This window comes from Apis laboriosa, unplaced genomic scaffold, assembly GCF_014066325.1.
Source record: "Apis laboriosa isolate Shangri-la unplaced genomic scaffold, ASM1406632v1 scaffold4_cov146, whole genome shotgun sequence".
Classification (NCBI taxonomy): Eukaryota; Metazoa; Arthropoda; class Insecta; order Hymenoptera; family Apidae; genus Apis; species Apis laboriosa.
In genome coordinates, this window is record NW_025223501.1 from 5,117,257 (window position 1) to 5,140,972 (window position 23,716).

The window sequence follows — 23,716 nt, forward strand, 5'->3', positions numbered from 1 at the left end:
TCACAGAGACATTACATCGGAAGGAGACACGAAAGTGATTTCAGTGCAAACTTTATTGTCAGATCTCGTATATCTCCGACTCGTGCATTAACTTGTTCCTACTAAACAAGTACGGATAGGTAACGATTTATCGCAACGGCTGTTCCGATACGTTGCAAGCCACCTATATCTCCTCCACCTAGCCAGCTTGGACAACTCGATAAATTCGAAGAGCAGTGGTATAAGGGTCGCGTTAACAGAGAGCCTGGTATTGGACGACCACCGCGTTAATTGGACGATCTTTAAATTGGACGATCCAGTTTTTCAATCAATCGTTCCAATTCAAAGTCTACGTTCCAAAGTCAGAAGGTCGGTGGTTGGCTTGGCCAATCATAATTTTGATTCAAAAGGAGATCTGACAAGTTGACTCAGGTTACGTTGGATGTGGTATTCTTGGAGCGTATGCATAGCTATTGAAATAACTTGTTTTCGAAATGGAGATACAGTGTATGGAACAGTGACTTTGTTTATTATTAATCAGCTTAGTAAGGAAAATAAAGAGAGAAAGAGTGTGTGTGTGTGTGTACAAGGATAAATGGTTCTGGACAAATGAAAGTGAGATGAGAGAGAAACCAGTATTTAAATTATTAATACCTGTTTAAATTTTCTACGTTTGTTAGAATATTAATTTTACTCTCAAACATATGTAAAACTCTGTAAATTAAATAAATGAAATTCATTATTCACCATGTTAAATGAAGAGATCAAATGATGTTTCACGAAATCGAGTACAAATTATATAGAAAACAGATAAGAAGCATGAAAAAGTTTTTTTAAATTCGATGAACGTTTCTTTAAAAATTGTTAAAAATATTTGAAATACAGTTTCACATATTTTGTGAGCTGTATGAATCTATATCTGAAGAATATGATTGAGAAGAATGGGAAGAATAGAAAACGTGTATAAATCTCAAAGAAGCAAAAACTTTGAACTTCCAAGTTTTCCTCGAGTTGATAAATTCAAACTGACTGATTCCACGAATTCTCCAACTTCAAAATCGCGAGATATTTGTCGAATTGCAACATCAAAAGTGAAAAACGTTGTGATTCTTCTATAATATGTTTCATAAATAGGTGCATCAAATTTTAATTTACTCTATCTAAGAGTAAAGAAAGTTCATGTTGATTCAGACTTACTTATTTATATATAACATATTCTTTTTCAAATATGTGGAAAACTACATAAAAATTTAGCTACTTATTTCTGAAACACTCCATACATTCGACACTAGAGAAGAACGAATAAAAATCTCTCGAATATTCTTCACTATATCCTTGAAAGCCTGCTTCAAAAGTTTTAAATTTTATCCTCACTTGAAATATCGTTAGATGATATTATTTAAAAAGGCATCGATAATTCAAACCACTAATGATTATTTAATGATCACTATGCAAATACAGAGCCACGTCTATTCACATACATATAAACAAACTAACACATACTCGAACAAAATATCTCTTATCTCTCTCAAAATATCTCAAATTATTTATTTTGACCCTCGTACCAACTTCTCCAACTTCATCATGTACCTTCCATTAACTGTACACACATATCTACGATCAGGATGTCACCGTCTGACACTTTAATACACGACCAGGCCATATCAGTTTCACTAACTCTGCCTCTCCTTCCTCTCTCTCTTTCTCTCTCTTTCATTTTTCCCTTTTTTCGATTTACGACCATCAAAGAAGAAGTTGCATCGTCGTTCTAATTCCCAGTTACATGAGTCAACGTAGAGTTCACCAGAGTCACTAGATTTCCAATAGGCCGTCTAAGCTAAGGATAATTGTGTTTAAACAGTGGACAACGTTTAAACGCGATTGGTATTTTACTTGGTGTCGGTTGAGTGGCAACAACTTGGCCGGGAGAAAGCCTGACAAATGCAGATTTCATAACGTGACGTGCTTTGCGTGGCTCGGTTCCACCGCTTGTGTTGCAGGTCTTCGAGGCACGGAAAAATCCATGAAACAGCGTCAAACAGCCGATCGAGTCGGGTTTGAAATCTCGGTGTCCAGTTGCAAACTAGAGAAGGCGATCTGGACGAATGGATATCAAGATTATATTTTTATCTTCTTCTTACTTTATCAATCTTTTTGGCGAAAACAGCTTTCATATTGATAAAAGCAACAATTATATTTTGAACTCATAGATTAATTGAAAGTCATCCTAATTGAAAGTCTGAAAATTATTTTATTTAAGTCGAATTGAATAAATATTTTTTTGTCAAATTAGTTAAAAACTTTTAAATTGGTTGATTGAATTTCTATGGGAAAATGTTTCTATACAGGAATGAATTTTCTGTATAGTTGTCTTTTGACTATCAACAGGTTGTTTGGACGAGGATTGAACTCGTTGGATTAACTATCAGGCTCTCGAGATTTTGGATTATGCAAAAACAAGAAAGTTTTCTTTCGCAAGATTGATGTTGATTTTTAGTTGGATAGAAATATTGTCGTAATGCGTGAACGAAAATATACTCTTTCAAAGAGAGAAATGAAAGGGAATGTACGAATTCACTATTTACGTTGAATATAATTTTTTTAAACAAAATTCATTCTTCATAATTTTTCATAAATTATTATGAAAGCTTGTTTTAAAAAACTTTTTTTCAATTTTTACATATTCTAAAAATACTGTGCTGATTTTTATTTGAAATACACACGATGAATGTGTTAAATGATGCAAGAATTGAAGAAACGATAAAAGCACAATCTTTTTCTACTGTAATCCGTGAAAACCTTCGAATAGCCGAGAATCTTTTGTTGAGAAAAGTAGAAGAAAGCAGAAGAAAATCTATATCTGAATGTGATATCGTTTATAAAAATATTTTAAATATGAAATGTGAAGTAGAATTCTTTATTTAACATTTAATAATTTTTAAAAATGTCTTATTACTTATCTTTTGTGACACAAGACGTATGAAAATGATTGCAAATGATTGTCGAATAGCAACGAATAAAAATCTACAATCTCGTAAAATACATTCCCTTTATAGTTTTAACTTCGTGAAAACTATACTGAAATTGAATAAATGATTATTCTTATTCCCTATTCTTTAATGTTAAAAGAATTGTAATTGCACATCTTTTAAAAAATAGATATGAATATGAAACGTATTACATAAAAGTAATTAAATATATATCACCATAAATACACTCTCAACGAAGAGGAGATTCAAATTTATAAAAAGAAATCGTTCAACGAGTAATTGAACAACCGAAGAAGAATGAATTCTATCAATTGAAAACTGTTTCACCTCTTTAAAATTGATCCATTCTACGATTCGATTTCATCCAGAATCTCGTCTAGAACTCCATCTACTTCATCTTTTCACCTTCAACAGGTGTTGCTTCAAAGAAGATAGACTTTTAGTAGAATAAACAAAGTGAAATTCTCACTACTTCGAATTACATAAGGAAATCGATTTTAGACGTTTTATTGCAATTAGGACACCGAAATCTTCTCTCTCGTAAGAAAAAATACTTTACCTATATCCCCTTTCCTGCTTATTAACAGACCGATTGGTTTATTCGATCAACAGGATTTTCCTGATCCTTCCTTTATCCAACATAGTATCCCTCCCTCATCCTCTATTCAGATCGTAGTCGATGATCCACAGATCAATTATCCAATTGGAAGAATAAACTTTTCTTTTCCTAGGCTGAGGAACAAGTAGAACCTTTTCTCTAGACCTCTGAGTCTATATCCGATGCTCATTGTTTGAGAAAGTGTTGTGTCATCTTAGAAAACATAGACAGATAAACTGGATAGCTATTAGGCTCTAGAACCGGCACCTCTTCATGATGAGAATCCGTGAATGATATCTATTTGGCCGTACAAATCACTGATGCACATTGAAGCGGTCTGTCGCCACGTGAAGCGCCTGGTCTCTCGACATCAAAAGTCTTCATCGAGTCCCCTTTCGTTTGAAACCGTCATAGCATCAGCACTGACTCATCGCAACCACTGTCCAGGTCTTAACGTAACCACTAAATCCCTCGGTTTAGATCTTAACACTGCTCTAACGTCTGATGCCACTTTAGACAAAAGTGTTGTCATCGTGAAGCGCACAAGTGGAAAGGGAAATGCTCGCGTAATCTGCGTGTTTCCGCAGAGATCTCGTTATCCCTTTGGCGGACACGTGTCTGACCAAGCTCGGATAAATCTTCGATCGCGATTAAAAAGGAACGAGCTTTTCGCTTTGTAACACGAAAAATTATGTTTTGATGGAGTCAAAGTGAATTGAAATATCGATGGAAAAAAAGGAATGGAAATAACGCTAGTTCGTAAGCCGGCTCGGATCGTAAAGGGGTTGAGAAACCGTTCTCGTGCGTATAAAGTCGTGAATCAGCGATCGAAGATCAGGAAGGGGCACACGCGACTGTTTGAAACGGGAGCGATTGTAAGTCCGCACTGCTCGGCCGCAATCACGCGCGACTGTCGACAAAGCTGTCGCGGTCACAACAAAACCTACGGAATAGGGGAACCACGAGGGGTGGCGGCGTCGCGGCGCGATGCGTCGAGACGACCTCGTGCAGCCGAACGAAGAAACTTGTCGATGGGGGTGGAGAAGAAAGTTCGAGATGAGAAAGTTCAAAAGGATGGTGAAATTGGAGGAAAGGGAATCAAATTATTTTTTTCTAAAATAAAAGATTAAATAGAGAGAAAGTGTTATAGAAATTATTGGTTAATTGTTTTTCTTGTTTCTTATCACCATTTATTATTTTTTTTTCCTGGCAAAGAATGTGATTTTGAATATTATTTGTGAATTATATGGGACAATATATATTTTTGCGATTGATTCGTTCATCTATATCATCTGTAAAATATTTTAATGAAAAGATTTATACATGTTTAAAATATATACGGTGTTTAGTGTTCTTTATTACCGATAGCAGAAACTTCAGTTTCTCTTTATCGCAATTGATGGTAAAGTTGGTATTTCAGATTTCCTATATCTCATCGTCGGTAAATAAGTTTCCTTCTTTTAAAATTATCCATCGATAATAGAAAAAAGTTTGTGATACAAAAAACAGAAAACTGTCTTATTTTTTAATTTAAAAAAAAAATCCTTATATTTTCATTTAGTACGTTTATAAATTCTATCTTTTTGCTACACATAACGATAGACCATATAATTCTCTCGCAATTGCACTTGGAGTAATCAAACTCAATCCATCAAACGTGAAAGAAAATACTTTTTCATAAATGTACTTTCAAAGAAAAGTAGAAGATCGTAATGCTTCTTTTTCACTATATATTGATTAAAATCAATATATATATATATATATATATTGGTCTTTGACTTGATTGATTCCATACGAAGATAAAAGTGACAAGAAATATCACTTACCCTAATGCTGGCCAATCCCCATCTGTCGTAGTTGTTGGAGCTGATGTGCTCTTATTTGGAAGACTCAAACGTGGACCAATTCGAAGTGTCATGGGACGTCTTCTACGCAGTGTGTAATCTATTACAAAATTATTAATTTGTTCTACATATACATTAAAAAAAAATACTCGTGGCCAATAGATTCTGATTTCATGTGTACACGTAATTAGTAAATTACATCAATTTGATCGATTTGTTATTCTTTTCCTCTTTCATCATGCCCATTTGCCCGCCAACTTGATCGATGCTTCTCAATCAGGATAATTGGATAAACGGATCTCGGATTAAGAGAAAGTCGAAAGATAATTCGAATTAATTGTTCCAGCACGCAAAATGTCAATCGAAACAATTGCATTTCCTTCGATTGGTTAACTCGAATTGAAAATGCAAGGGGGAAACGATAAATTCCCGTATATATCTCGAAAGATAAATAACGTGATATCTAGCGTGCTGATTCGATATTTCGCAAATAAAAATATTTCAATAATTGTATTCAAACGTTTTTGAAAAAACATTTTTTTCCTTTTTTTTTTTTTTTTTTTTGAACTTTTATCAACCTTTTAAACACGAAACAAAACATTTGAATTTAATTATTATTACGTACCACTACATAAAAAAAAAATTACATTATGCAAAGTATGTTTATGATTAAAGAGAAAAGTTTACCATTGGTGCAGCCAAGAGAATTCCGGCCTTGAAACACGTGAGGAGATAAATACTGGGGATAGTTGTTTGTGGGGGTTGTTGGTGTTGTTCGACTGTTGAGGACGGACATAGTTGTCCAAGGAGGTGCCGCATCTTTTATCACAGTTTCCTCTGTGGCGCTGGGTAGAACCTCGTTGGTTACCCGCACCTCTATCCCCACGGTCTGTAAAAATAGCAAAATGTTATTCGTTAATCTCTCGTTAAACTTGAATAAATAAATAAATAAATATGTATATGTATATGTATATATAAGAAATATTACGTCTTATTAATTACATTAAATATAATAAAAATAAGAAAGAAATGAACATTCTGAATGACAATTCAATATAATTTGAACAATTATTGTTAAAATATATATTGTAAAATTTCAAATTTGATAAATTAACCGATATAACAAATTAACGATTGATCAATGAATTCGTGTGTTCATCATCGGAATATTTGGCTTGGTTTGGCGCGAATCGCTGAAATCTAACCGATTTAATTATTTATTACACACAGGAGTCACTCTTTTGACCGTTTCAAAATCTATTCAATCCCCCTATTCAAAGAAACTTCTGATTATTAATTCAAATATTAAATTCGATATTAATTCAAATACCCGTCAAATTTAATACACGTGGCAAAAATCACGTTAAAATATTAGAGAGAATCGAAATTGCAAGAAATAAACGATATAAAAATACAGTCGTAAAACGCAACAAACCTGTTCAAAATACATGTCGTAAAAAACTCGTTTCGAGTTTTCATCTCAGGAAGAAGGAAATGACAAAAGGCTTTTTTGCTTCGATGAAAACTCTCGATTCGAGCGAAACAACGCGCGGAAGAGGGGAAGTTTAAAAATTTTTTTCCCCTGAAAAAAAATCTCTCGTCTCGTAATAAACATATATCAGAATCTCCAATTTCCTCCAGAAGGGATCGCCACGCCAACTTCCGTCAGAGAGACAGAGACAGAGACGAGAGAGAGAGAGAGAGAGAGAGAGAGAGAGAGAGAGAGAGACAGAGACAGAGAGAGAGAGAGAGAGAGAGAGAGAGAGAGAGAGAGAGAAGCATAGGATCCAAGGAGAGGGAGGGGGTGAGGGAATAAAAGGTTACGATGATCAAGCAGATATCGAGAGATCGTTTCCTTGAAGCCCTTGGGACCTTTCATCGTTCCATCATGGAAAGGAGCAGCCATTCTGTGAGGAAATGGTTCGCGTAAAAAAGAAAAGAAAAAGAAAAAAAAAAAAAAAAAAAAGGAAGGGAACAGGGAGGTAAAGGGTGTCTGGCGTTCCTCTGAAAGAGGAAAATGCAGAGATTCCTCGGCCAATTTTCTCGCACCGCCTCGATAACTACATTCCTCCTTCTCCCCTCCTCCCCCCTCGACATTAATAAGCTTCACTTTGCGGCTTCGTAAATAATTAAACGATACGATCCCACGATGGACTTTTAACGTTCCACTTTACAACGAATCACGGCTTGTTATATACTGTATAAAGTCGTATATTTTTATTATTATTGTCATTATTATTGGAAACAGTTGAAATTGAACTTTCCATAGATTTTAAATTGAACTATTGGATATTAGAGTTGTAAATCAGTTTATGAAGATATTGAAAATGATAATTTTTAAATTTTTCTTAAATTATATATCATATGTGTAAAGCAGTATATTTTTATTATTATTGTCATTATTATTGGAAACAATTGAAATTGAATTTTCCATAGATTTTAAATTGGATAATTGTAAACAATTTTTTTAAATTAATCTATGAAGATTGAAAATGATAAATAAAATAATTTTCTTAAACTTTTCTTTAGCTATATATCATATGTGTAAAGCAGTATATTTTTATTATCATTATTAAAGCAATATATTTTATTATTATTATTTTATTATTATCATTATTATTGGAAACAACTGAAATTGAATTTTCCATAGATTTTAAATTAGGATGATTAGAAACAATAATATTTCGTTTTGCAACGATTAAAGATATAAATTTATGAAGATATTGAAAATAATAAATAAAATAATTTTCTTAAAGTTTTCTTAAATTATATATCATATGTATAAAGCAGTATATTTTTATTATTATTATTATTATTATTATTAGAAACAATTGAATTTTCCATAGATTTTAAATTGGATAATTGTAAACAATATTTCGTTTAAATTAATCTATGAAGATTGAAAATGATAAATAAAATAATTTTCTTAAACTTTTCTTAAATTATATATCATATGTATAAAAGCAGTGTATTTTTATTATTATTGTCATTATTATTGGAAACAATTGAAATTGAATTTTCCATAGATTTTAAATTGGATAATTGTAAACAATATTTCGTTTAAATTAATCTATGAAGATTGAAAATGATAAATAAAATAATTTTCTTAAACTTTTCTTAAATTATATATCATATGTATAAAAGCAGTGTATTTTTATTATTATTGTCATTATTATTGAAAATAATTGAAATTGAATTTTCCATAGATTTTAAATTGGACGATTGAATATTTCGTTTCGCAACGATTAGAAATGTAAATCTATGAAGATATTGAAAACATGTTACACAATAATTGTCTTAAACTTCTAGATCAAAATTCAAATACTTCTCTCTCGCGAATTTTCTTTCTATCGTTGTCAAATTTCTACAAATTATTCCATTAAATATTTGCAACAACTTTTTCAATTCTCTTTCAAATTTCGAAACTTTCGTTCCCGAGGTGACCTTCGAATGACATTGAAAAGACCTTGACGGTTAACGACGTTACGTATACGAAATCTTCGATTAATATCAATATAGTATAGGATGGAGATTTACACAGTATATCTGAGGAATCTAGGTGGAAACTGTCGAGACGCAAAAAAAAAAAAAAAAAAAAAAAAAAAAAGAGAGAAGGAAAGAAAGAATTTTGCAAAATGGAGGGACATGATGGCTCGCTTTTGTGGAATTCAACAGGCTGAAAGCGTGATGCTCCACGTTCCATTCCAATGTTTCCAACATTTTTCGACCACCCACGCGGAGACGTATTGATTCGGCGAGTTCAGTCAACAGGTAGCCTGCGCTTTCACTGAACGCTGACGTTCTACGCACACCTGATCCCTTCATCCTCGACGCTTTCCATCCCCCTGCCGCGCTGTCTCGATTATTCATTGTTTTCAGGTGAAAACTACCTCACGACGATCGACTGTAATAGTTTCAAAGAATAAAAATTTATTCCAATCTTCCTTCTCTGTTCCGTCCTTGCTCTTTTGTTCGACGCTCTTTTCTTTCTATAATTGTTTCTTTTCCCTGAATTTTCCGTATCTTTTGGTGATTTTTTTTTTTTTTCTAAACAATTCTAATTTCATCTTTGAAAGAGAAAGAAAAAATACGAAATTGAATTTTAAACACCATCTGTGTATCTGCCACCTGGTGTCTTTATTGTTGTTCACGAAACAAAAAAAAAAAAAAATTGTGTACAAAGGAAGTTTTTGTATATATACATTAATTATAATGGGTTTGAATTAAAAAAAGAAAAAAAAAAAAAAACCGAAAACTTTCCAACGTTGCATCCCCTCGCGGGATTTCGCGTGTAGCCAATTCGGCAAAAAATAATTTTCAGCGTCAAACATTAGCATTTTCATAACCCCTGTGATAATAACTATATAAAAAAAAAAAAGAAGATCGTGTCGTAAAAATCGAAAAAAAATTTTCAAAAAACAGAGCGACGATATAGCTGCTGTTAACAACGAAATTGAAACGATATAATATTAATCTTGGAAAGGAAAGGAAAGGGAGAAACTGGTGGGTGGATGGCACTTTTGTTGTCTCGAAAAGTAAAAACGAACGCAATAGTGATATAATTCCCAAAAATAATTTCAACGAGATGGAAGAAAATCAAAGAAAAGATGATATGGGGACATTAGAATAAAGTTTAACGGGTAAAAGCGATCAGTTTCACCATGAAACGCTTCTCTCTCCAATTCCAACATCAAAATTCAATCCACAGGAAACAGGACAATTTCGATTGGAAATTTCACTCTCCAGAAAGATGGCGGTGAATGGAAAAGTTAAGGTAAAGAAATCGAGGAATTTTTCGAGGAATAATTAATATCGAGGAAATGTTCAAGGATAGAGCATTATCTGTTCATTCCCTGGAACAAATAACGATGGCAATTAAGGGCTGATCATTGCGATTAATGGAACGATGATAACGATGGAAATTAGCGTTCACTCGTCATTTAACGAAAGTAAATTAAATAATAACGTTCCCTCCGCTGCACTCTGCACGTTATTTGATAAAAGAACTTTATTTAACCTGCTGTTCAGGGATACATAAAACGCATCAAAGTTCGTTAATTTTGTAAAAAAAATTTTTTTTTGTTCTCGTTATTAAGATTATAATTTTGTTTTTCTTCTATTATTTTCAGAATACCAAAAGTAAAACTAAGATACAGATTCTATGGTTAAGTTAGAATTTGATTCATATTTCATGTATTAACGAATGCGTGTCTCGTGTTCTATAGAATAAAAATGCGAAAAACAGCGATAAAACGAAAGACAAGATCTATCGTGATCGAGACAAAGGTACGATACCGTTGTTATTGGAAAAGCATAAATAAAAATGCTACGAAGCTATGGAATATAAAAATCGAGGAATTGAATTTTGAATTTTAATTACGTTTCTCTCTTTCTCTCTCTCTCTTTTTATAAATAAACTCCATACGTGCACCTACGTAAATACGTAATAGAATATTCCAACCGATTTTTGTCAGCAAAAAAAAAAGAGGGGAGAGGGATGAAAACGAATAACTTTTGAATAATTTTTAAATAACTTCAATCGATCCACTTATCCATTCGTCCATTCATTAATTTTCGAAATATGAAAAAAAAAAAAAATGACAATCATAAGCACTCAAAATCGTAGCTATCAAAATCCTTTGCCCCGTTTCAAATTAACCGTGAACGTATCCAAGTCTGATATATTATCCCGATACAATATGCAAACGTGATACTCAAAATAATCACCTGATTCCTCGCACAAATAGTTATACGCTTAACCAATACCAATATAGGAAATCCTATTAAACGAATATTCCAAATATAAAGTAGAAGTGCATAAATCCCTCCTCTCCTATGATCCAAAATAATATCGTCCTCATCGTATCTCCTCTCAAAGATAATCGACGAGGAAATTCCTTCTACGCTTTTGGAACGATGCGTTAACTTTGAAAATATCCCCTCTCCTGTCGGGAGAAAAAAGAAGGAAAAATCATAAATTTTCAAAATTGCGAAATCGAGAGACGAAACTGAAAGGGAAATTGCTTAAGGAAAGAATAGAAATATTTCAATATATATATATATATATATATATTAGGTTAGGTTAGATTAGGTTAGATTAGATTAGGTTGAATTAGGTTGGGTTAGATTGGGTTAGGTTGGGTTAGGTTGGGTTAGGTTGGGTTAGGTTAGGTTAGGTTAGGTTAGGACAAGGAAATTCCTATTACGCTTCTGGAATACTACGTTAACCTTGAAAATACCTCCTCTCCTGCCGGGAGAAAAAAGAAGGAAAAAATAAATTTTCAAAATTGCGAAATCGAGGGACAAAATTAGAAGGGAAATTGTTTAAGGAAAGGATAGAAATATTTCAATATATATATATATATATATATATATATATATATATATATTTAAATTAAGTTAACTTAGGTTAGGTTAAGTTAGGTTAGGTTGAATTAGATTGGGTTAGGTTGGATTAGGTTGAGTTAGGTTGAGTTAGGTTGGGTTAGGTTGGGTTGGGTTAGGTTGAGTTAGATTGGGTTAGGTTGGATTAGGTTGGGTTCGGTTAGGTTGGGTTAGGTTGGGTTGGGTTAGGTTAGGTTAGGTTAGGACAAAAAAATTCCTGTTACGCTTCTAAAACACTACGTTAATTTTGAAAATACCCCCTCTCCTGCCGGGAAAAAAAAGAAGAAGAAAAATAAATTTTCAAAATTGCGAAATCAAGGGACAAAACTAGAAAAGAAATTGCTTAAGGAAAGGATAGAAATATTTCAATATATATATTTAGGTTAGATTAGGTTATGTTAGGTTAGGTTAGGTATATGAATGGATATAAAAATTCCAATCGCGAAAGAATGCGTGTAGTGGGTAGGGAAAGGAAATGGGGAAAAAGTTGTTTCGACACATCTCGTTTCCCCCTCGTTGCATATATAAAAATGTACATATTGATTCTGCCGCGAGACACATTTATTGAGAACCGATCGATGCAATCTCTTTCTAACCACTCCTCGCCGCGTTACCGCGTGGCCGACGATGATATTCGGCCGTCTATAGAAATGGAAAATCGTGGATTCCTCCTCGGTCGATAAATAAATCTCCGAAAAATCTTCGAAGAATTTGCGACTCGATCGCAACACGTGTTTGGCACTTTGTTCAACCGTCAATTTCGTGACGAAGACAAATTTTAATATTAACTCTTAGGACACGTATGTCGTGGCTCGAGACGTCATATTTCTTCTACGTCAACTCCAAGCTAGAGCTCGACGTTATACAACAGCTTCTAAAATAATTTAGAATGTTTTTTTTTCTTTCAAATATTTTGTAATACTTAAATAAAGACTAATTAAATAAGACTTGTTATATTTCGCCATTTTTAAATTGTTATTATTATTATTATAATAGAATAAAAATAATCATTTGTTGCAAAGTTGCAATGTCAATGAATGCAAGTGCGCTACACGAAAGAAAATGTTTTCTGTGTTTTTGTGTGTATCAGTGTTATTAATTAAAATTTGTTATCGTAATAATAATAATTAAACCGTTACGTTGTTTTATTTGTTTTATGTGCCAAATAATATAAAAATAAGGATGAAAAGAAAGCAATCAAAGTAACCAATGAGTATAAAAGTGACGACTCAAATATATGACTCAAATATATGATTCAAATATACAATGAACTTGGTTTATTGGAAGACGATACAGATTTTAATTAAAGCATCTGAGCCACTGTTTTCAATCTTTTCAAACTGATTCTGATGAAGAAATTATTGTAAGAAGAAAGGGGAAAAATTAAAAGACTTGATGATGAATATCATCTACATCTACATATATAATATTAAATTATTTGTTTATGAAATGATGAAACATTATGAACAAACGTTAACGAGGACAACAATTACTGTCATGTCGTAAACTTCTCAGTTGGTAAAAACGTTCTAGGAAAACCAAAAGTTCCATCCAATTGAATATATACAGTTTATTTATTTACTAGCATATTACTTAATTAATATAAATGAAAAAAATATTTGTTTTACACAATATTTTATTGAAGAAATCCTCTTTTTAGATCTTTTTTGTAAATAAACCAAAGAATTATTGCTAAAAAAAAAATTAAACAGTGCAAAGGGTTAATACTCGAGGAATGCGGGCGTCGTTACTTTTAAGAGAGACGAGATGAACCTCAATTCAACTCGTGACACTTCGTGAGGTCCTCTTTAGGGGACGCAAACGAGCCAAGATATAAGGGAGGTAACCCTTCTGATTATATCTGTTCGCTTAATATAATCTAATAATGAGGGATAACCGAGGATTTATTATGTAAGACGAGAGAACGTTTTTCTCAAATTTCAAAATGGATAACGTGCTTTCTCGTGGGAAGGGATTTAAATTTTAGCCCGATTATTAAAATCATCCCCTCTCGTTGAAAATATATCTGAATATAAAAAAAAAATTAAATATTAAAAGAAGGCTGCTGCGAAGTTAATTTTCACATCCAATAAATTCGTATATAATAAAACCGGATGCAAGTAATTCGTTCGACTTCTTAGAGAGGAAGAAAGAGAGAGAGAGAGAGAGAGAGAGAGAGAGAGAGAGAGAGAGAGAGGAAGAGGAAGAGAGAATTAACTTCGGTCGGAGTCGTTGGCCGATTTAAATTATTCCACTCGGGCTCGGTCGTGGAAAATTTAGTTTGTCCCAACAGTTAAATCATTCAGTATCCTAGACTCGAACAAATTGGATTATCCCCAGCCAGTTGGTGGGGAAATGATTTTTCGCAAGTGAAACAGCTACGGTAATTTTATCACCTTGTGTTGTTGTTGTTGTTGCATCCCTTCCCCCCAAACGAATAGTTATTTTTCTTTCCTGGGGAGAAAATAAATCTTCCATGGGAAATGTAGGAAGAAGATTGTTTTCATTTCTTTTTTCTTTCTTTTTTTTTTTTTTTTTTTTGAAAAGAGGATCGAATTCGAGATTCGAGAAAAATCGAATTAATTCGTATCTCCTTTTCAAATAAATTCTTTTGGCAAATGCAACGAATAATCCAACGATTTATTCTTGCATTTATCCTTGTAATTCTAACGATATCTAATTATTTCAAATACGATGGTAGAAATTAAAGGATTTATCAATTTTCTGGTTCTTAGAATTTCCACATATCAAAGCTTCTTTGTTATTCAAGATTATTTTAATTCTTTTAATCGTCCAAATTCATCGATGAAATATCTGCGCATCGTATTTGCATCGAAGATAAATCAGTGTCTGAAGCCATTTGGAGAAAGTGGACAAAAAAAAAGAAAAAGGAAAAAAGGAAAAAAAACACCGATAAATTCGTACGCTTGAATTATTTAATAGATGAATTTTTTTTAGCCAACATACGAGATTTTTATAATATCTAATAACTGCGAACGTGTCGTGGAATAACATTTATTTAAAATGTCGATTTAAAACTTTAAAGTTTGCATTAATTGACGATTTTGTCGATAACAGGCACGTTACGACGGCTACGTATGGAACCCAGTAGTGTATACGTTGAATATAGTCCGGCAAGTAGTACAGACAAATGCGTTACAAACGAATATTGGTACAAGCGCAATGTAAAATCGAATGGAACATTTGAAATTTTCATCTTAAGTATCAAATATACAATAAATTATCCAAAATTCTAACTAATTTGTATTATTTGCAAAATAATTCATTTAACAAAATGATATCGATGAATTGATGAATGAAATAATCCAAAGTGCTAATTAATTCTCCATTGAAAGAAAAAAAAAATTGAAAAAGGAAGGAAAAACATGATACTTTCGTTTAGAGGAGGCGCATTTTGCGTGGAAATATCGAAAACTTTCTCAAAATTACTTTTCACCGTATGCAACCGCGAGTCAATGATACGCAAATTAAGCAAAAGGTTAATGAAAAAGTTTGATAAGGCACGAAAAAAAAAAGAAAACGTGCATTGCACAACATACGAAATTACTATTTTCTCATCATCTGCCAACCAATGCCAGGAAAATTGAATTCATATCATATCTATTAAAGGATCTAGATCTTATGGATTCTAAAATTCTAATGAAAAATTCACAAAATAGATCAACGAAAACCGGTTTAAATTTTACTTATTCGTTCGAACACTCGTTTCTTTTCTCTTTCTCTCTCTTCCCAAAACTCAGAGAGAAGATTCCAGAGGAGGTGCTCTTTAAATTAGAACCTTAAGTTTCTCACGCTCAGCGCGAGATTAACGTGTCCTACGAGTGTGCGTGGGAAGTTAATAACGATCGAGGAGCAAGCCTGCCAACTTTCCTGACAATTGATGATCGTTGAAATTTCCCACCAGACTCCCTCTACTTACTTTCACACCCTCCTATCCCACGATCAGATATTTAGATTCCCAATTTTTAAGTCCAACTAAAAAAAAAAAAAAAAAAAAAAAAAAAAAAGGGCAACGAAAATATATTTCTACGCGAAAATATAAATATATAAATATAAAATATCCTGGCAGAAATTATATTGATGATACCAAAATGAAGAAGAAAAGAAGAGGATCACAACAAAGAAGACGCCTCGAATCCTCTTCAGTTTCTCGGGATGAGAAATTTTTTTCCAAAACGTTGGTTGTTCGATCGAGGGGGTGAATTGCGAAAAATTTTTATCAGGCGAAAATATTAGAGGAATAGGAGGTTTGCTCAGAGAAGAGGCCTCCCTCTTTTTCTCTCTAATTTATTTCGTGCTCTGGGGCTGTTTGTCGCCGTCCAAGGGGGCGCGAGCCACGAATCCGTGTCCAGCAAAGGAGAAGAGGAGGCGAATTAAGTTCTTCGTCGTTTCGAGGTTTTTTCTCTCTCTCTTCGATCTTTATCGAACTTCGATAATCGAGAGTTCATGATTTCGGGGGATGAAAGATCGGGGAGGGGGGAAATTCCGGTGCAGCTTTGTTCGACAGGTAATTTCACGAGATGTCGGATAGATTTTAAACGCGTTTTGGATTGCAGATGCAGAGGGATAGGATGGGAAACTTTGAATAATTTAATTAAATAAAAATTGGAATAATTGTCCGGGGATCAAGATTCCAAATCGCTTATGAAATAATGGAATTGAAAGAGGAAAAAGAGTCATAAAATATTCTCTCTTATGTAATAAAAGAATTGAACGATTAACTGGTATAATTTATGCATTATTATTTATATAGTTAGTCGTTTAATTCTTTTATTATAGAGGAGGGAATAAGTGGAAGGAAGTTTAGAAGAAGAAAAATAAAAAATTGAAGCACAACTTTGATAAAAATTTAGATTGCAAATTCTGAGAAAGAAAGGGGAAACTGTCCAGATAAGTGTCCAGAGATCATTTATGAAATAATGGAATTGGAAGAGTCACAAAGAGTCCACAAATTATTCCAGTTAGTCGTTCAATTCTTTTATTAGAGGAGGGAATAATGGAAGGAAGTATTGTTCAATTAATCGTTCAATTCTTTTATTACACAATAGAGAATAATGGAAGGAAGTTTAGAGGAAAAAGAAATAAAAAATTGAAAACAAGCATAGCTTTGATAAAAATTCAAAGGAAGAAAGCTATCCAGATAACTGACCAGAATTAAAATTTAAATGACTTATGAAATAATGGAATTGAAAGAGTTATGTCCATAAATTATTCTAATTAGTCATTCAATCCTTTTATTATACAAGAAAAACTAAATGGAATGGAAGGAAGTTTAGAGGAAAAAAAAAATTGAAAACAAACATAACCTTGATAAAAATTCAAAGAAAGAAAGGGAAAATTGTCCAGATAACTCTCCAGAGATCAAGATCCAAATCACTTATGAAATAATGGAATTGGAAGAATCACGTCCATAAATTATTCTAGTTAATAATTCAATTATTTTATTTTCAATTATTCTTTTACAAGAGAGAATAAGTGGAAAAAAGTTTAGAAGAGAAAAATTTGGACAATCACGTTCATAAATAATTTCAATTAGTTGTTCAATTCTTTTATTATACAAGAAAGAAGAAGAGAAATTTAGAGGAAAAAAAATAAAAAATTGGAAACAAGTGCAATTTTCATAAGGAAAAGGAAATGAAAAGAAGTTTAGAGGAAAAAATTGAAAACAACTGCAATTTTGATAAAAATTAAAAGAAGAAGATAGGGGAAACTGTCTAGATAACTCTCCAAAGATCCAAATCATTTATAAAATAATGAAATTGGAATAGTCACCACCACAAATTATTCCAGTTAGTCGTTCAATTCTTTCATTATACAAGAGAGAATAAGAATGGAATGGAAGAAAATTTAGAGGGGAAAAAACAACAAGCTTTGATAAAAATCCTTTACCTTCCAATTCCAGAACCTGCAAAAAGGTTGATGATCGATTCGAGAAAAATTTAAGAAATTTATAATATCGCAAGAAATCCGTAAGAAAATTTCCTGAAAAGCGAATACCTCTCGAAGGAAAAATTCTATCCCTCCCTGCCCCCCCCCCCTCCTCCTCATTTTCGTAATCACAAATCCTCTCAACGATTCTCGTTTGCATTCGCGAATGCCATAATTCAAACTAAAAGTTACAAGCCAAAAGACCCCGCATAACCTCGACTCAACTCTCTCTCTCTCTCTCTCTCTCTCTTCTTCTCCCCCTCGACCTAACCTCGAAAATTCCATTACGCAGAATCGGGCGTAAGCTTCTTCCAAAAGTTTAACAACATTTCCCCAACAAATACACTTCCTTTCAAAAGCATCGTATTCGTTCGGTGGAAATCTGCATTTATACGAGGAACACCCACAAAATCCCCACGTGTTCAAGTATCGAGTTGACGAGGCGCTCGTACTCGCCGAGCCACGTAACCATGTTCGATCGCATGTAACTAGATTCGAGAGAGATCGAAAGGGAGATATCGCGATATCGTTGGAGACGAAATGACGCGTCGTGATGAATAGGGACATTATATTTACAGGAAGGCAGGTGAGAAAATCTAGGGGAAAAAGATTTTGCTTCTTCTTCTTTGTTGAAAAGATGTTGAATAAAAAGGAAGGAAGGTTGCATTGACTTTTCCTTTAATCGAGAGAAGGTTCCTTCAAACCTCGAGAAGGTTCTCTCGCCTTAGGTAGGTGGAACTTCGAGATTTCCTCGAACCACACGAAAATCGATTTCAATTTTGTTAATAAATTCTCCTCTCCGTGTTAACGAGGGAATTGGAAAATTCTCTCGTTGCTTGTTTCACCCTGGATAAATAATTAGAAAAAAAAAAAAATGTTAATCCAAGGCTTCTCCTCGAGGAGGACCTATCCCCGGGATAATCGAGGGAACGGGCCGTAAAACTCGAAGAAATGTCCGCCGTAAAAATTGAAAAAACGTCGGCTGAAAATCGATATCCGCGTGATATCCAAATTTATATCCAAGTTTAATATCCATTATCGTCGAAATGGGTGTTAAAAACTTGGCTTTCTCTCTGGCTCGATTCCGTGAAAATTACTCGTGAAAAAAAATTCGTAAAAAGAAAGAAAGAAAGAAAGAAAGAAATTAACATTTCGAAGATTTCGTCGTGAACAGGAAAAGAAAAAGAATCTACGTTAATTCGACGAAGTGAAACAATCGATGGTTGGTGCACTGTCGAAGATTCTCGTAATTCCAAACCGTCCTCCTGTTTCATCCTAATTTCGAGGTAAATTCGAGAACCAGTACGCGTCGACAAAGACAAATTGTACCGCATTGGGTTCGACAGGATTCGACAGTTTAAACAAAAAGTAATCGGAAACGCAACGTAGAAAAAGTGCAATCTAAATTCATGGCAGTGTTATATTTTGATTTCGAGCTTTGAATTATTACACGTTGCGAACGATATTCGGGGTTAATTTGAAATGAAAGCGAATCGAGCGCCACGCGTGTCAACGAAACAAAGCTTCAGAGAAAGAGTTTTTTTAATGAATTCTCTCGTGAGAAGGAATAGAAGAAAGGGACGATTGTTGCTCAGATGAGATCCGACGATAAAAATTGAAACAATATCGTTTTTCCTTTTCAATCTACACTTAAGATTTATCCTTCAAACGGTGAAAAATGAAAGAGCGAAACGATAAAGTGGGAACCGAGTTTTAATAATTGGAAAACATTTCTTCGAGATTAAACGATACGATGACGGGATTTTTTTAAATTAATCGCGTTTGAAATAATTCGCGATAAAAATTTTAAAAAGCAAGCTATCGTTTCTACGATATATTCTCAATAGTGTTGCGTAAAGATCTTATATGAATTCTACAAAATATTGAAAACAATAATTTAATTTTTTTTTTTTTTTTAGAATTGCAAGATTAAAATTTTTTTGTTAAATTAAAATTAGAGAAACTCTTTAAATGTATGAAATAAAAAAAAAAATTTACTTTAAGAATAAGAGAAAAATTCATGACAAAGAGCTTTCAGTATAAAATAGGAAGAGAAGATTAAAGGAAGCTTTTCTTGATTTGAAACAAAAATTTAAGCGTCTTAAGGAAATGTCAGTTGAAAGAACAATTTAGGAAATTTATGTTTCTAAAAGTCATACTTTATGACAGTCCATTTATACATTTCATAATTTATGAATAAAGATCGTGTTACTCGTGAGATGTATTATACATATAAATTGAAAATGAGTAAAAAAAAATATGTTCAAGTCTCAGAAAAGAAAATCAAAACGATTCGTGAAAAAATATTTCTACATTGAATTTTCAAAATTTCGCAATAACATTAATCGTTAATAATTTTGATATAAAGATATTTGATATTTCATGTACAAATATTGAAAAAAATTTTACAAATTTGTATTTATTTTTTTTTTAAATAATAATATGAATGATATATAATATTGAAATGATATTAAATTAATTTATCTCGAATATTTCATGAAAATATAATACGTAATAATGTAAGAGAAATTGAAATAATTTATAAATAAATTTTATTCTTCTATTGTGAAAATTCCAAAACAAAGAGATAGTGAAATTGTGATTTTAAAATATTCAAAGTAATAAACCACAGTTGTTTTATTAATAGTGAAAGATAATTAAATCTATCTTGAAGCAGCGATAATTGAAATTAAAGCAAACGTATAGTATGTACAGTAAGCTATGTATAGTACGTTATAGAAGTAAACGTATCTACATAGAAGCACTTCTTCTTATGAAAATTCTCTTATAGTCTTATGTATCTTTTAATCGAAAATTATTATAAGGAAGAGAAAAATTATAATCTTAAAAAGAATATATATAATTTCATTTTGAAAATTTAAATAATCACGATTTTAATAATTTCTCTTTACAATATAATAACATTTACTTCGTAATCAAATATTTTATTTTCTCTTGAAAAAAAATTTTAATAATCGCATATATCTCGATTGTCTTTATTCGATTATAATAGCATTATAATATTATTTTAAATTTAATAACCTCCAGCTATTGCTATGAATATTTTTTTCTTAAAAAAGAAAATTGAAGTATAACAATTATATAAGTTTAACGTATATTCCAACTAGAAGAGTTCACAAGGGAAAATTCGAAAAAGAAAATATGATAAAAATAAAGATTCGTACCTTGTTATTTACGACGATCGACGACAAATATTTTCCGCGTGCAAAACACACCACAGTACAGACGACATGTTTCTTTCAGTTTCACTGGTGCAGTATCGATCTCTATCGATGAGATCGAGAAATCGAATATCGATCTTATACACGTGTCGCACAGTGCGAGAATGCAAGTGAAGCGTTCATTTTCATTACGTACTAACGTGTTTGCACATGTGATTTATTCAAAATTATGAAATCATTTAAAGATATTATAAATATTCAAATATTTGTACCATCGTTATTATTTTGTATTCATTCGCGAAATCAACGAACATGTACATGTTTAATTATACTTAGTGAAATCAAGAAAAAGAGGTTACGTATATGAATGTTCATTTGTTTATATCGAATTTGCAAAGATTGAAAATGAAATTGAAAATTGAATTTGTAAGTTTTATTAGAAGAAACGTTATTGTTACGTAACTTTGAATCATTCTTCACGAAAAGAGGTTATATTATGATAATATTTTCAACGCTATTAACACGTTTACATTTCATGTATTGTTTCAGTAATGTGACTGACGTTAAATTGTTTGTTTCTTGTTTCCATCCATTCTAATTGTGTTTTTACGCTTATATTAATCGATTGTATCACAGTGAAAATTATCCCATGCTATAATTAATCGAGATATCAATACGAAGAATTAGCGAAGAATTTCGAAAGACTTTTATATTGAAAAATTTGAAAATGAATAAAGAAAAGATTGCAAATGATGAAAGGTAAGAAAAATTAAAATAATAAAACTATTAGTATAAAATTTAAGAGCACTTTACAAAATTCTTAATGATAGTAAAATATCATCATCTTGTTCTATTTGAAAACTTGAAAAGAGATATAATTGAAGTAATTTGTACAATCAAATAATATCAAATCGAATGAATTCAAATCTTTATAAGGTAAGAAAATTCCGTAATATTCATATTTATTATTATTTTATTTATTACATTATTATTATTATTTTTGTTTTATTATTAAACAAAGATGCAAGATAAATCGAAAGCAAAAGAAAAGAATACAAAAGAGATTTGTAATCTGATCAAATAATCTTTTATCGATATTATCCATCAAATGGAACATCAGATTTGAACAGAAATTATTTATCCAAAATTGGAGAGTAATAGTTCCAGATATATCGTTCGAAAATGATATTTATTGGACAATAATAATTGATATCATACACAGCACAAAGGAACCATAACTTCGAAATCGTGCCAACTATAAAGCATCGTTTGAAGGGATCGATACTTAAATTATCGTTCGTTTGTCCACCAAAAGCTTATTTCCTGCATGATTTTACCACAATCGTGATTTTAGCACAGCACAGTTGCTGCTCTTTCCTGTGATTTTCTAATAGAGGAGAACATTTAACATGCAAGAACACACGAATAATTTTCCAACACACGAATTATAGCACAAAATTTAAGTGAATATAAAATGTCGTAAAATGAGGAGAAATCTATTACTTTTATATTGAAAAGAATATTTTTAATCATTCGATAAATATAACGAATCACCAGTAACCCGTAAAATTAATTACACGTTATCACAAGCATTGCTATATATTAACATAAAAAATTTTTTTATTAAAATCATAAATGAAACAACATATCTTTACATTGTATTATTACTTTAATTAAATTCAGCTCCCTGTAAAATAATAATAATTAACTCGATTAACCATCCATGTAAATATCAATATCGTTAAGATATTAATTACAAGAAGACGGTTCCAAGAAAAGAAGAGCATCGGTTTTTTACTATATTAGCTGATACAATTACTATATTAGCTGATAACATCAATATCGATTTGCGAAATAAACATACTCTGATAATCATAGATTGACAACGCGATAATGAATCAGACAAACAATGAAATAAAAGATCTTGAAGAGAAGAGAGAAAAATTTCGGTATGCGAAAGGATCACATTTATCGCGTAGGCGGATAAAAATATACTTGAGAATCTCGTGGGTGAAAATGGATCCCTTGTTACCTTTTCCACTAAATTTATGTTGATCATAAACTTTAGAGAGTATATTAGTTTAATAGTATTCGAGGAGAATGTGTACAGAACGTCTAATCGATGACAAAATTTTTTCTCAATACAATTCTATGAGAAAAAGAAGAGATTTGAAATTGAGATTTTTCTTGGAAAATATCTAACATTTGAAGATTTTCAATCTGAGGAATGAAATTCAAAAAGTTTTCCAAAAGTATGTATATTTACAATATTTAATTATTTAATTAAATATTGATGTCTTTGAGGTTTAAATAAAAGATTACTAGATCCATCTATCTATCATGATTAAGTATGATTAGAAAAAGGAAGAATAATAAATCTGGAGAAACATTATATCGTCATTAGATACCAGAAGACTTAACAACGCAATTTACTGAAAATAAAGATCAAAATATCCGTTATAGTACGTCCATTATAATTGAAAGGAAAAAATCAATGGTAAGTAATAGAAAAATCTTGTAACAAATAGAAAAATACTTTAATATTATTAAATATTACAAATTACAATATAAATCATCTAAAAATTGAACCAAAGTAAATTAATTTAAATCTTTCAATTCTTGTACATTCAAAAAATTTTTATATTTCAGAGAATATACAGAAGAAAAACAATGGAATAAAAGAAATTTGGTAAAATACAAAGAAAAAATGAAATCTCATTTTGAAACTTCTTTACAGAAACAATAATATTTAATATGACTTGTTATATTCTATTACCCCTTTTTTTTTTT

General features: G+C 31.7%; 1 protein-coding gene across 1 annotated transcript in view; it reads right to left on the minus strand.

Annotated features, from left to right (window-relative positions):
* Window positions 1–5,389: 5,389 nt before the first annotated feature.
* LOC122717266 overlaps window positions 5,390–23,716 on the minus strand; it is a 27,427-nt gene continuing 9,100 nt past the window's right edge. Inside the window, exons 2-3 of the mRNA XM_043941161.1 lie at window positions 6,099–6,300; window positions 5,390–5,511 (exon numbers count right to left, since the gene is read on the minus strand). Coding sequence (XP_043797096.1) covers window positions 5,390–5,511; window positions 6,099–6,300 — 324 coding nt within the window. The remainder of the gene's footprint in view (window positions 5,512–6,098; window positions 6,301–23,716) is intronic.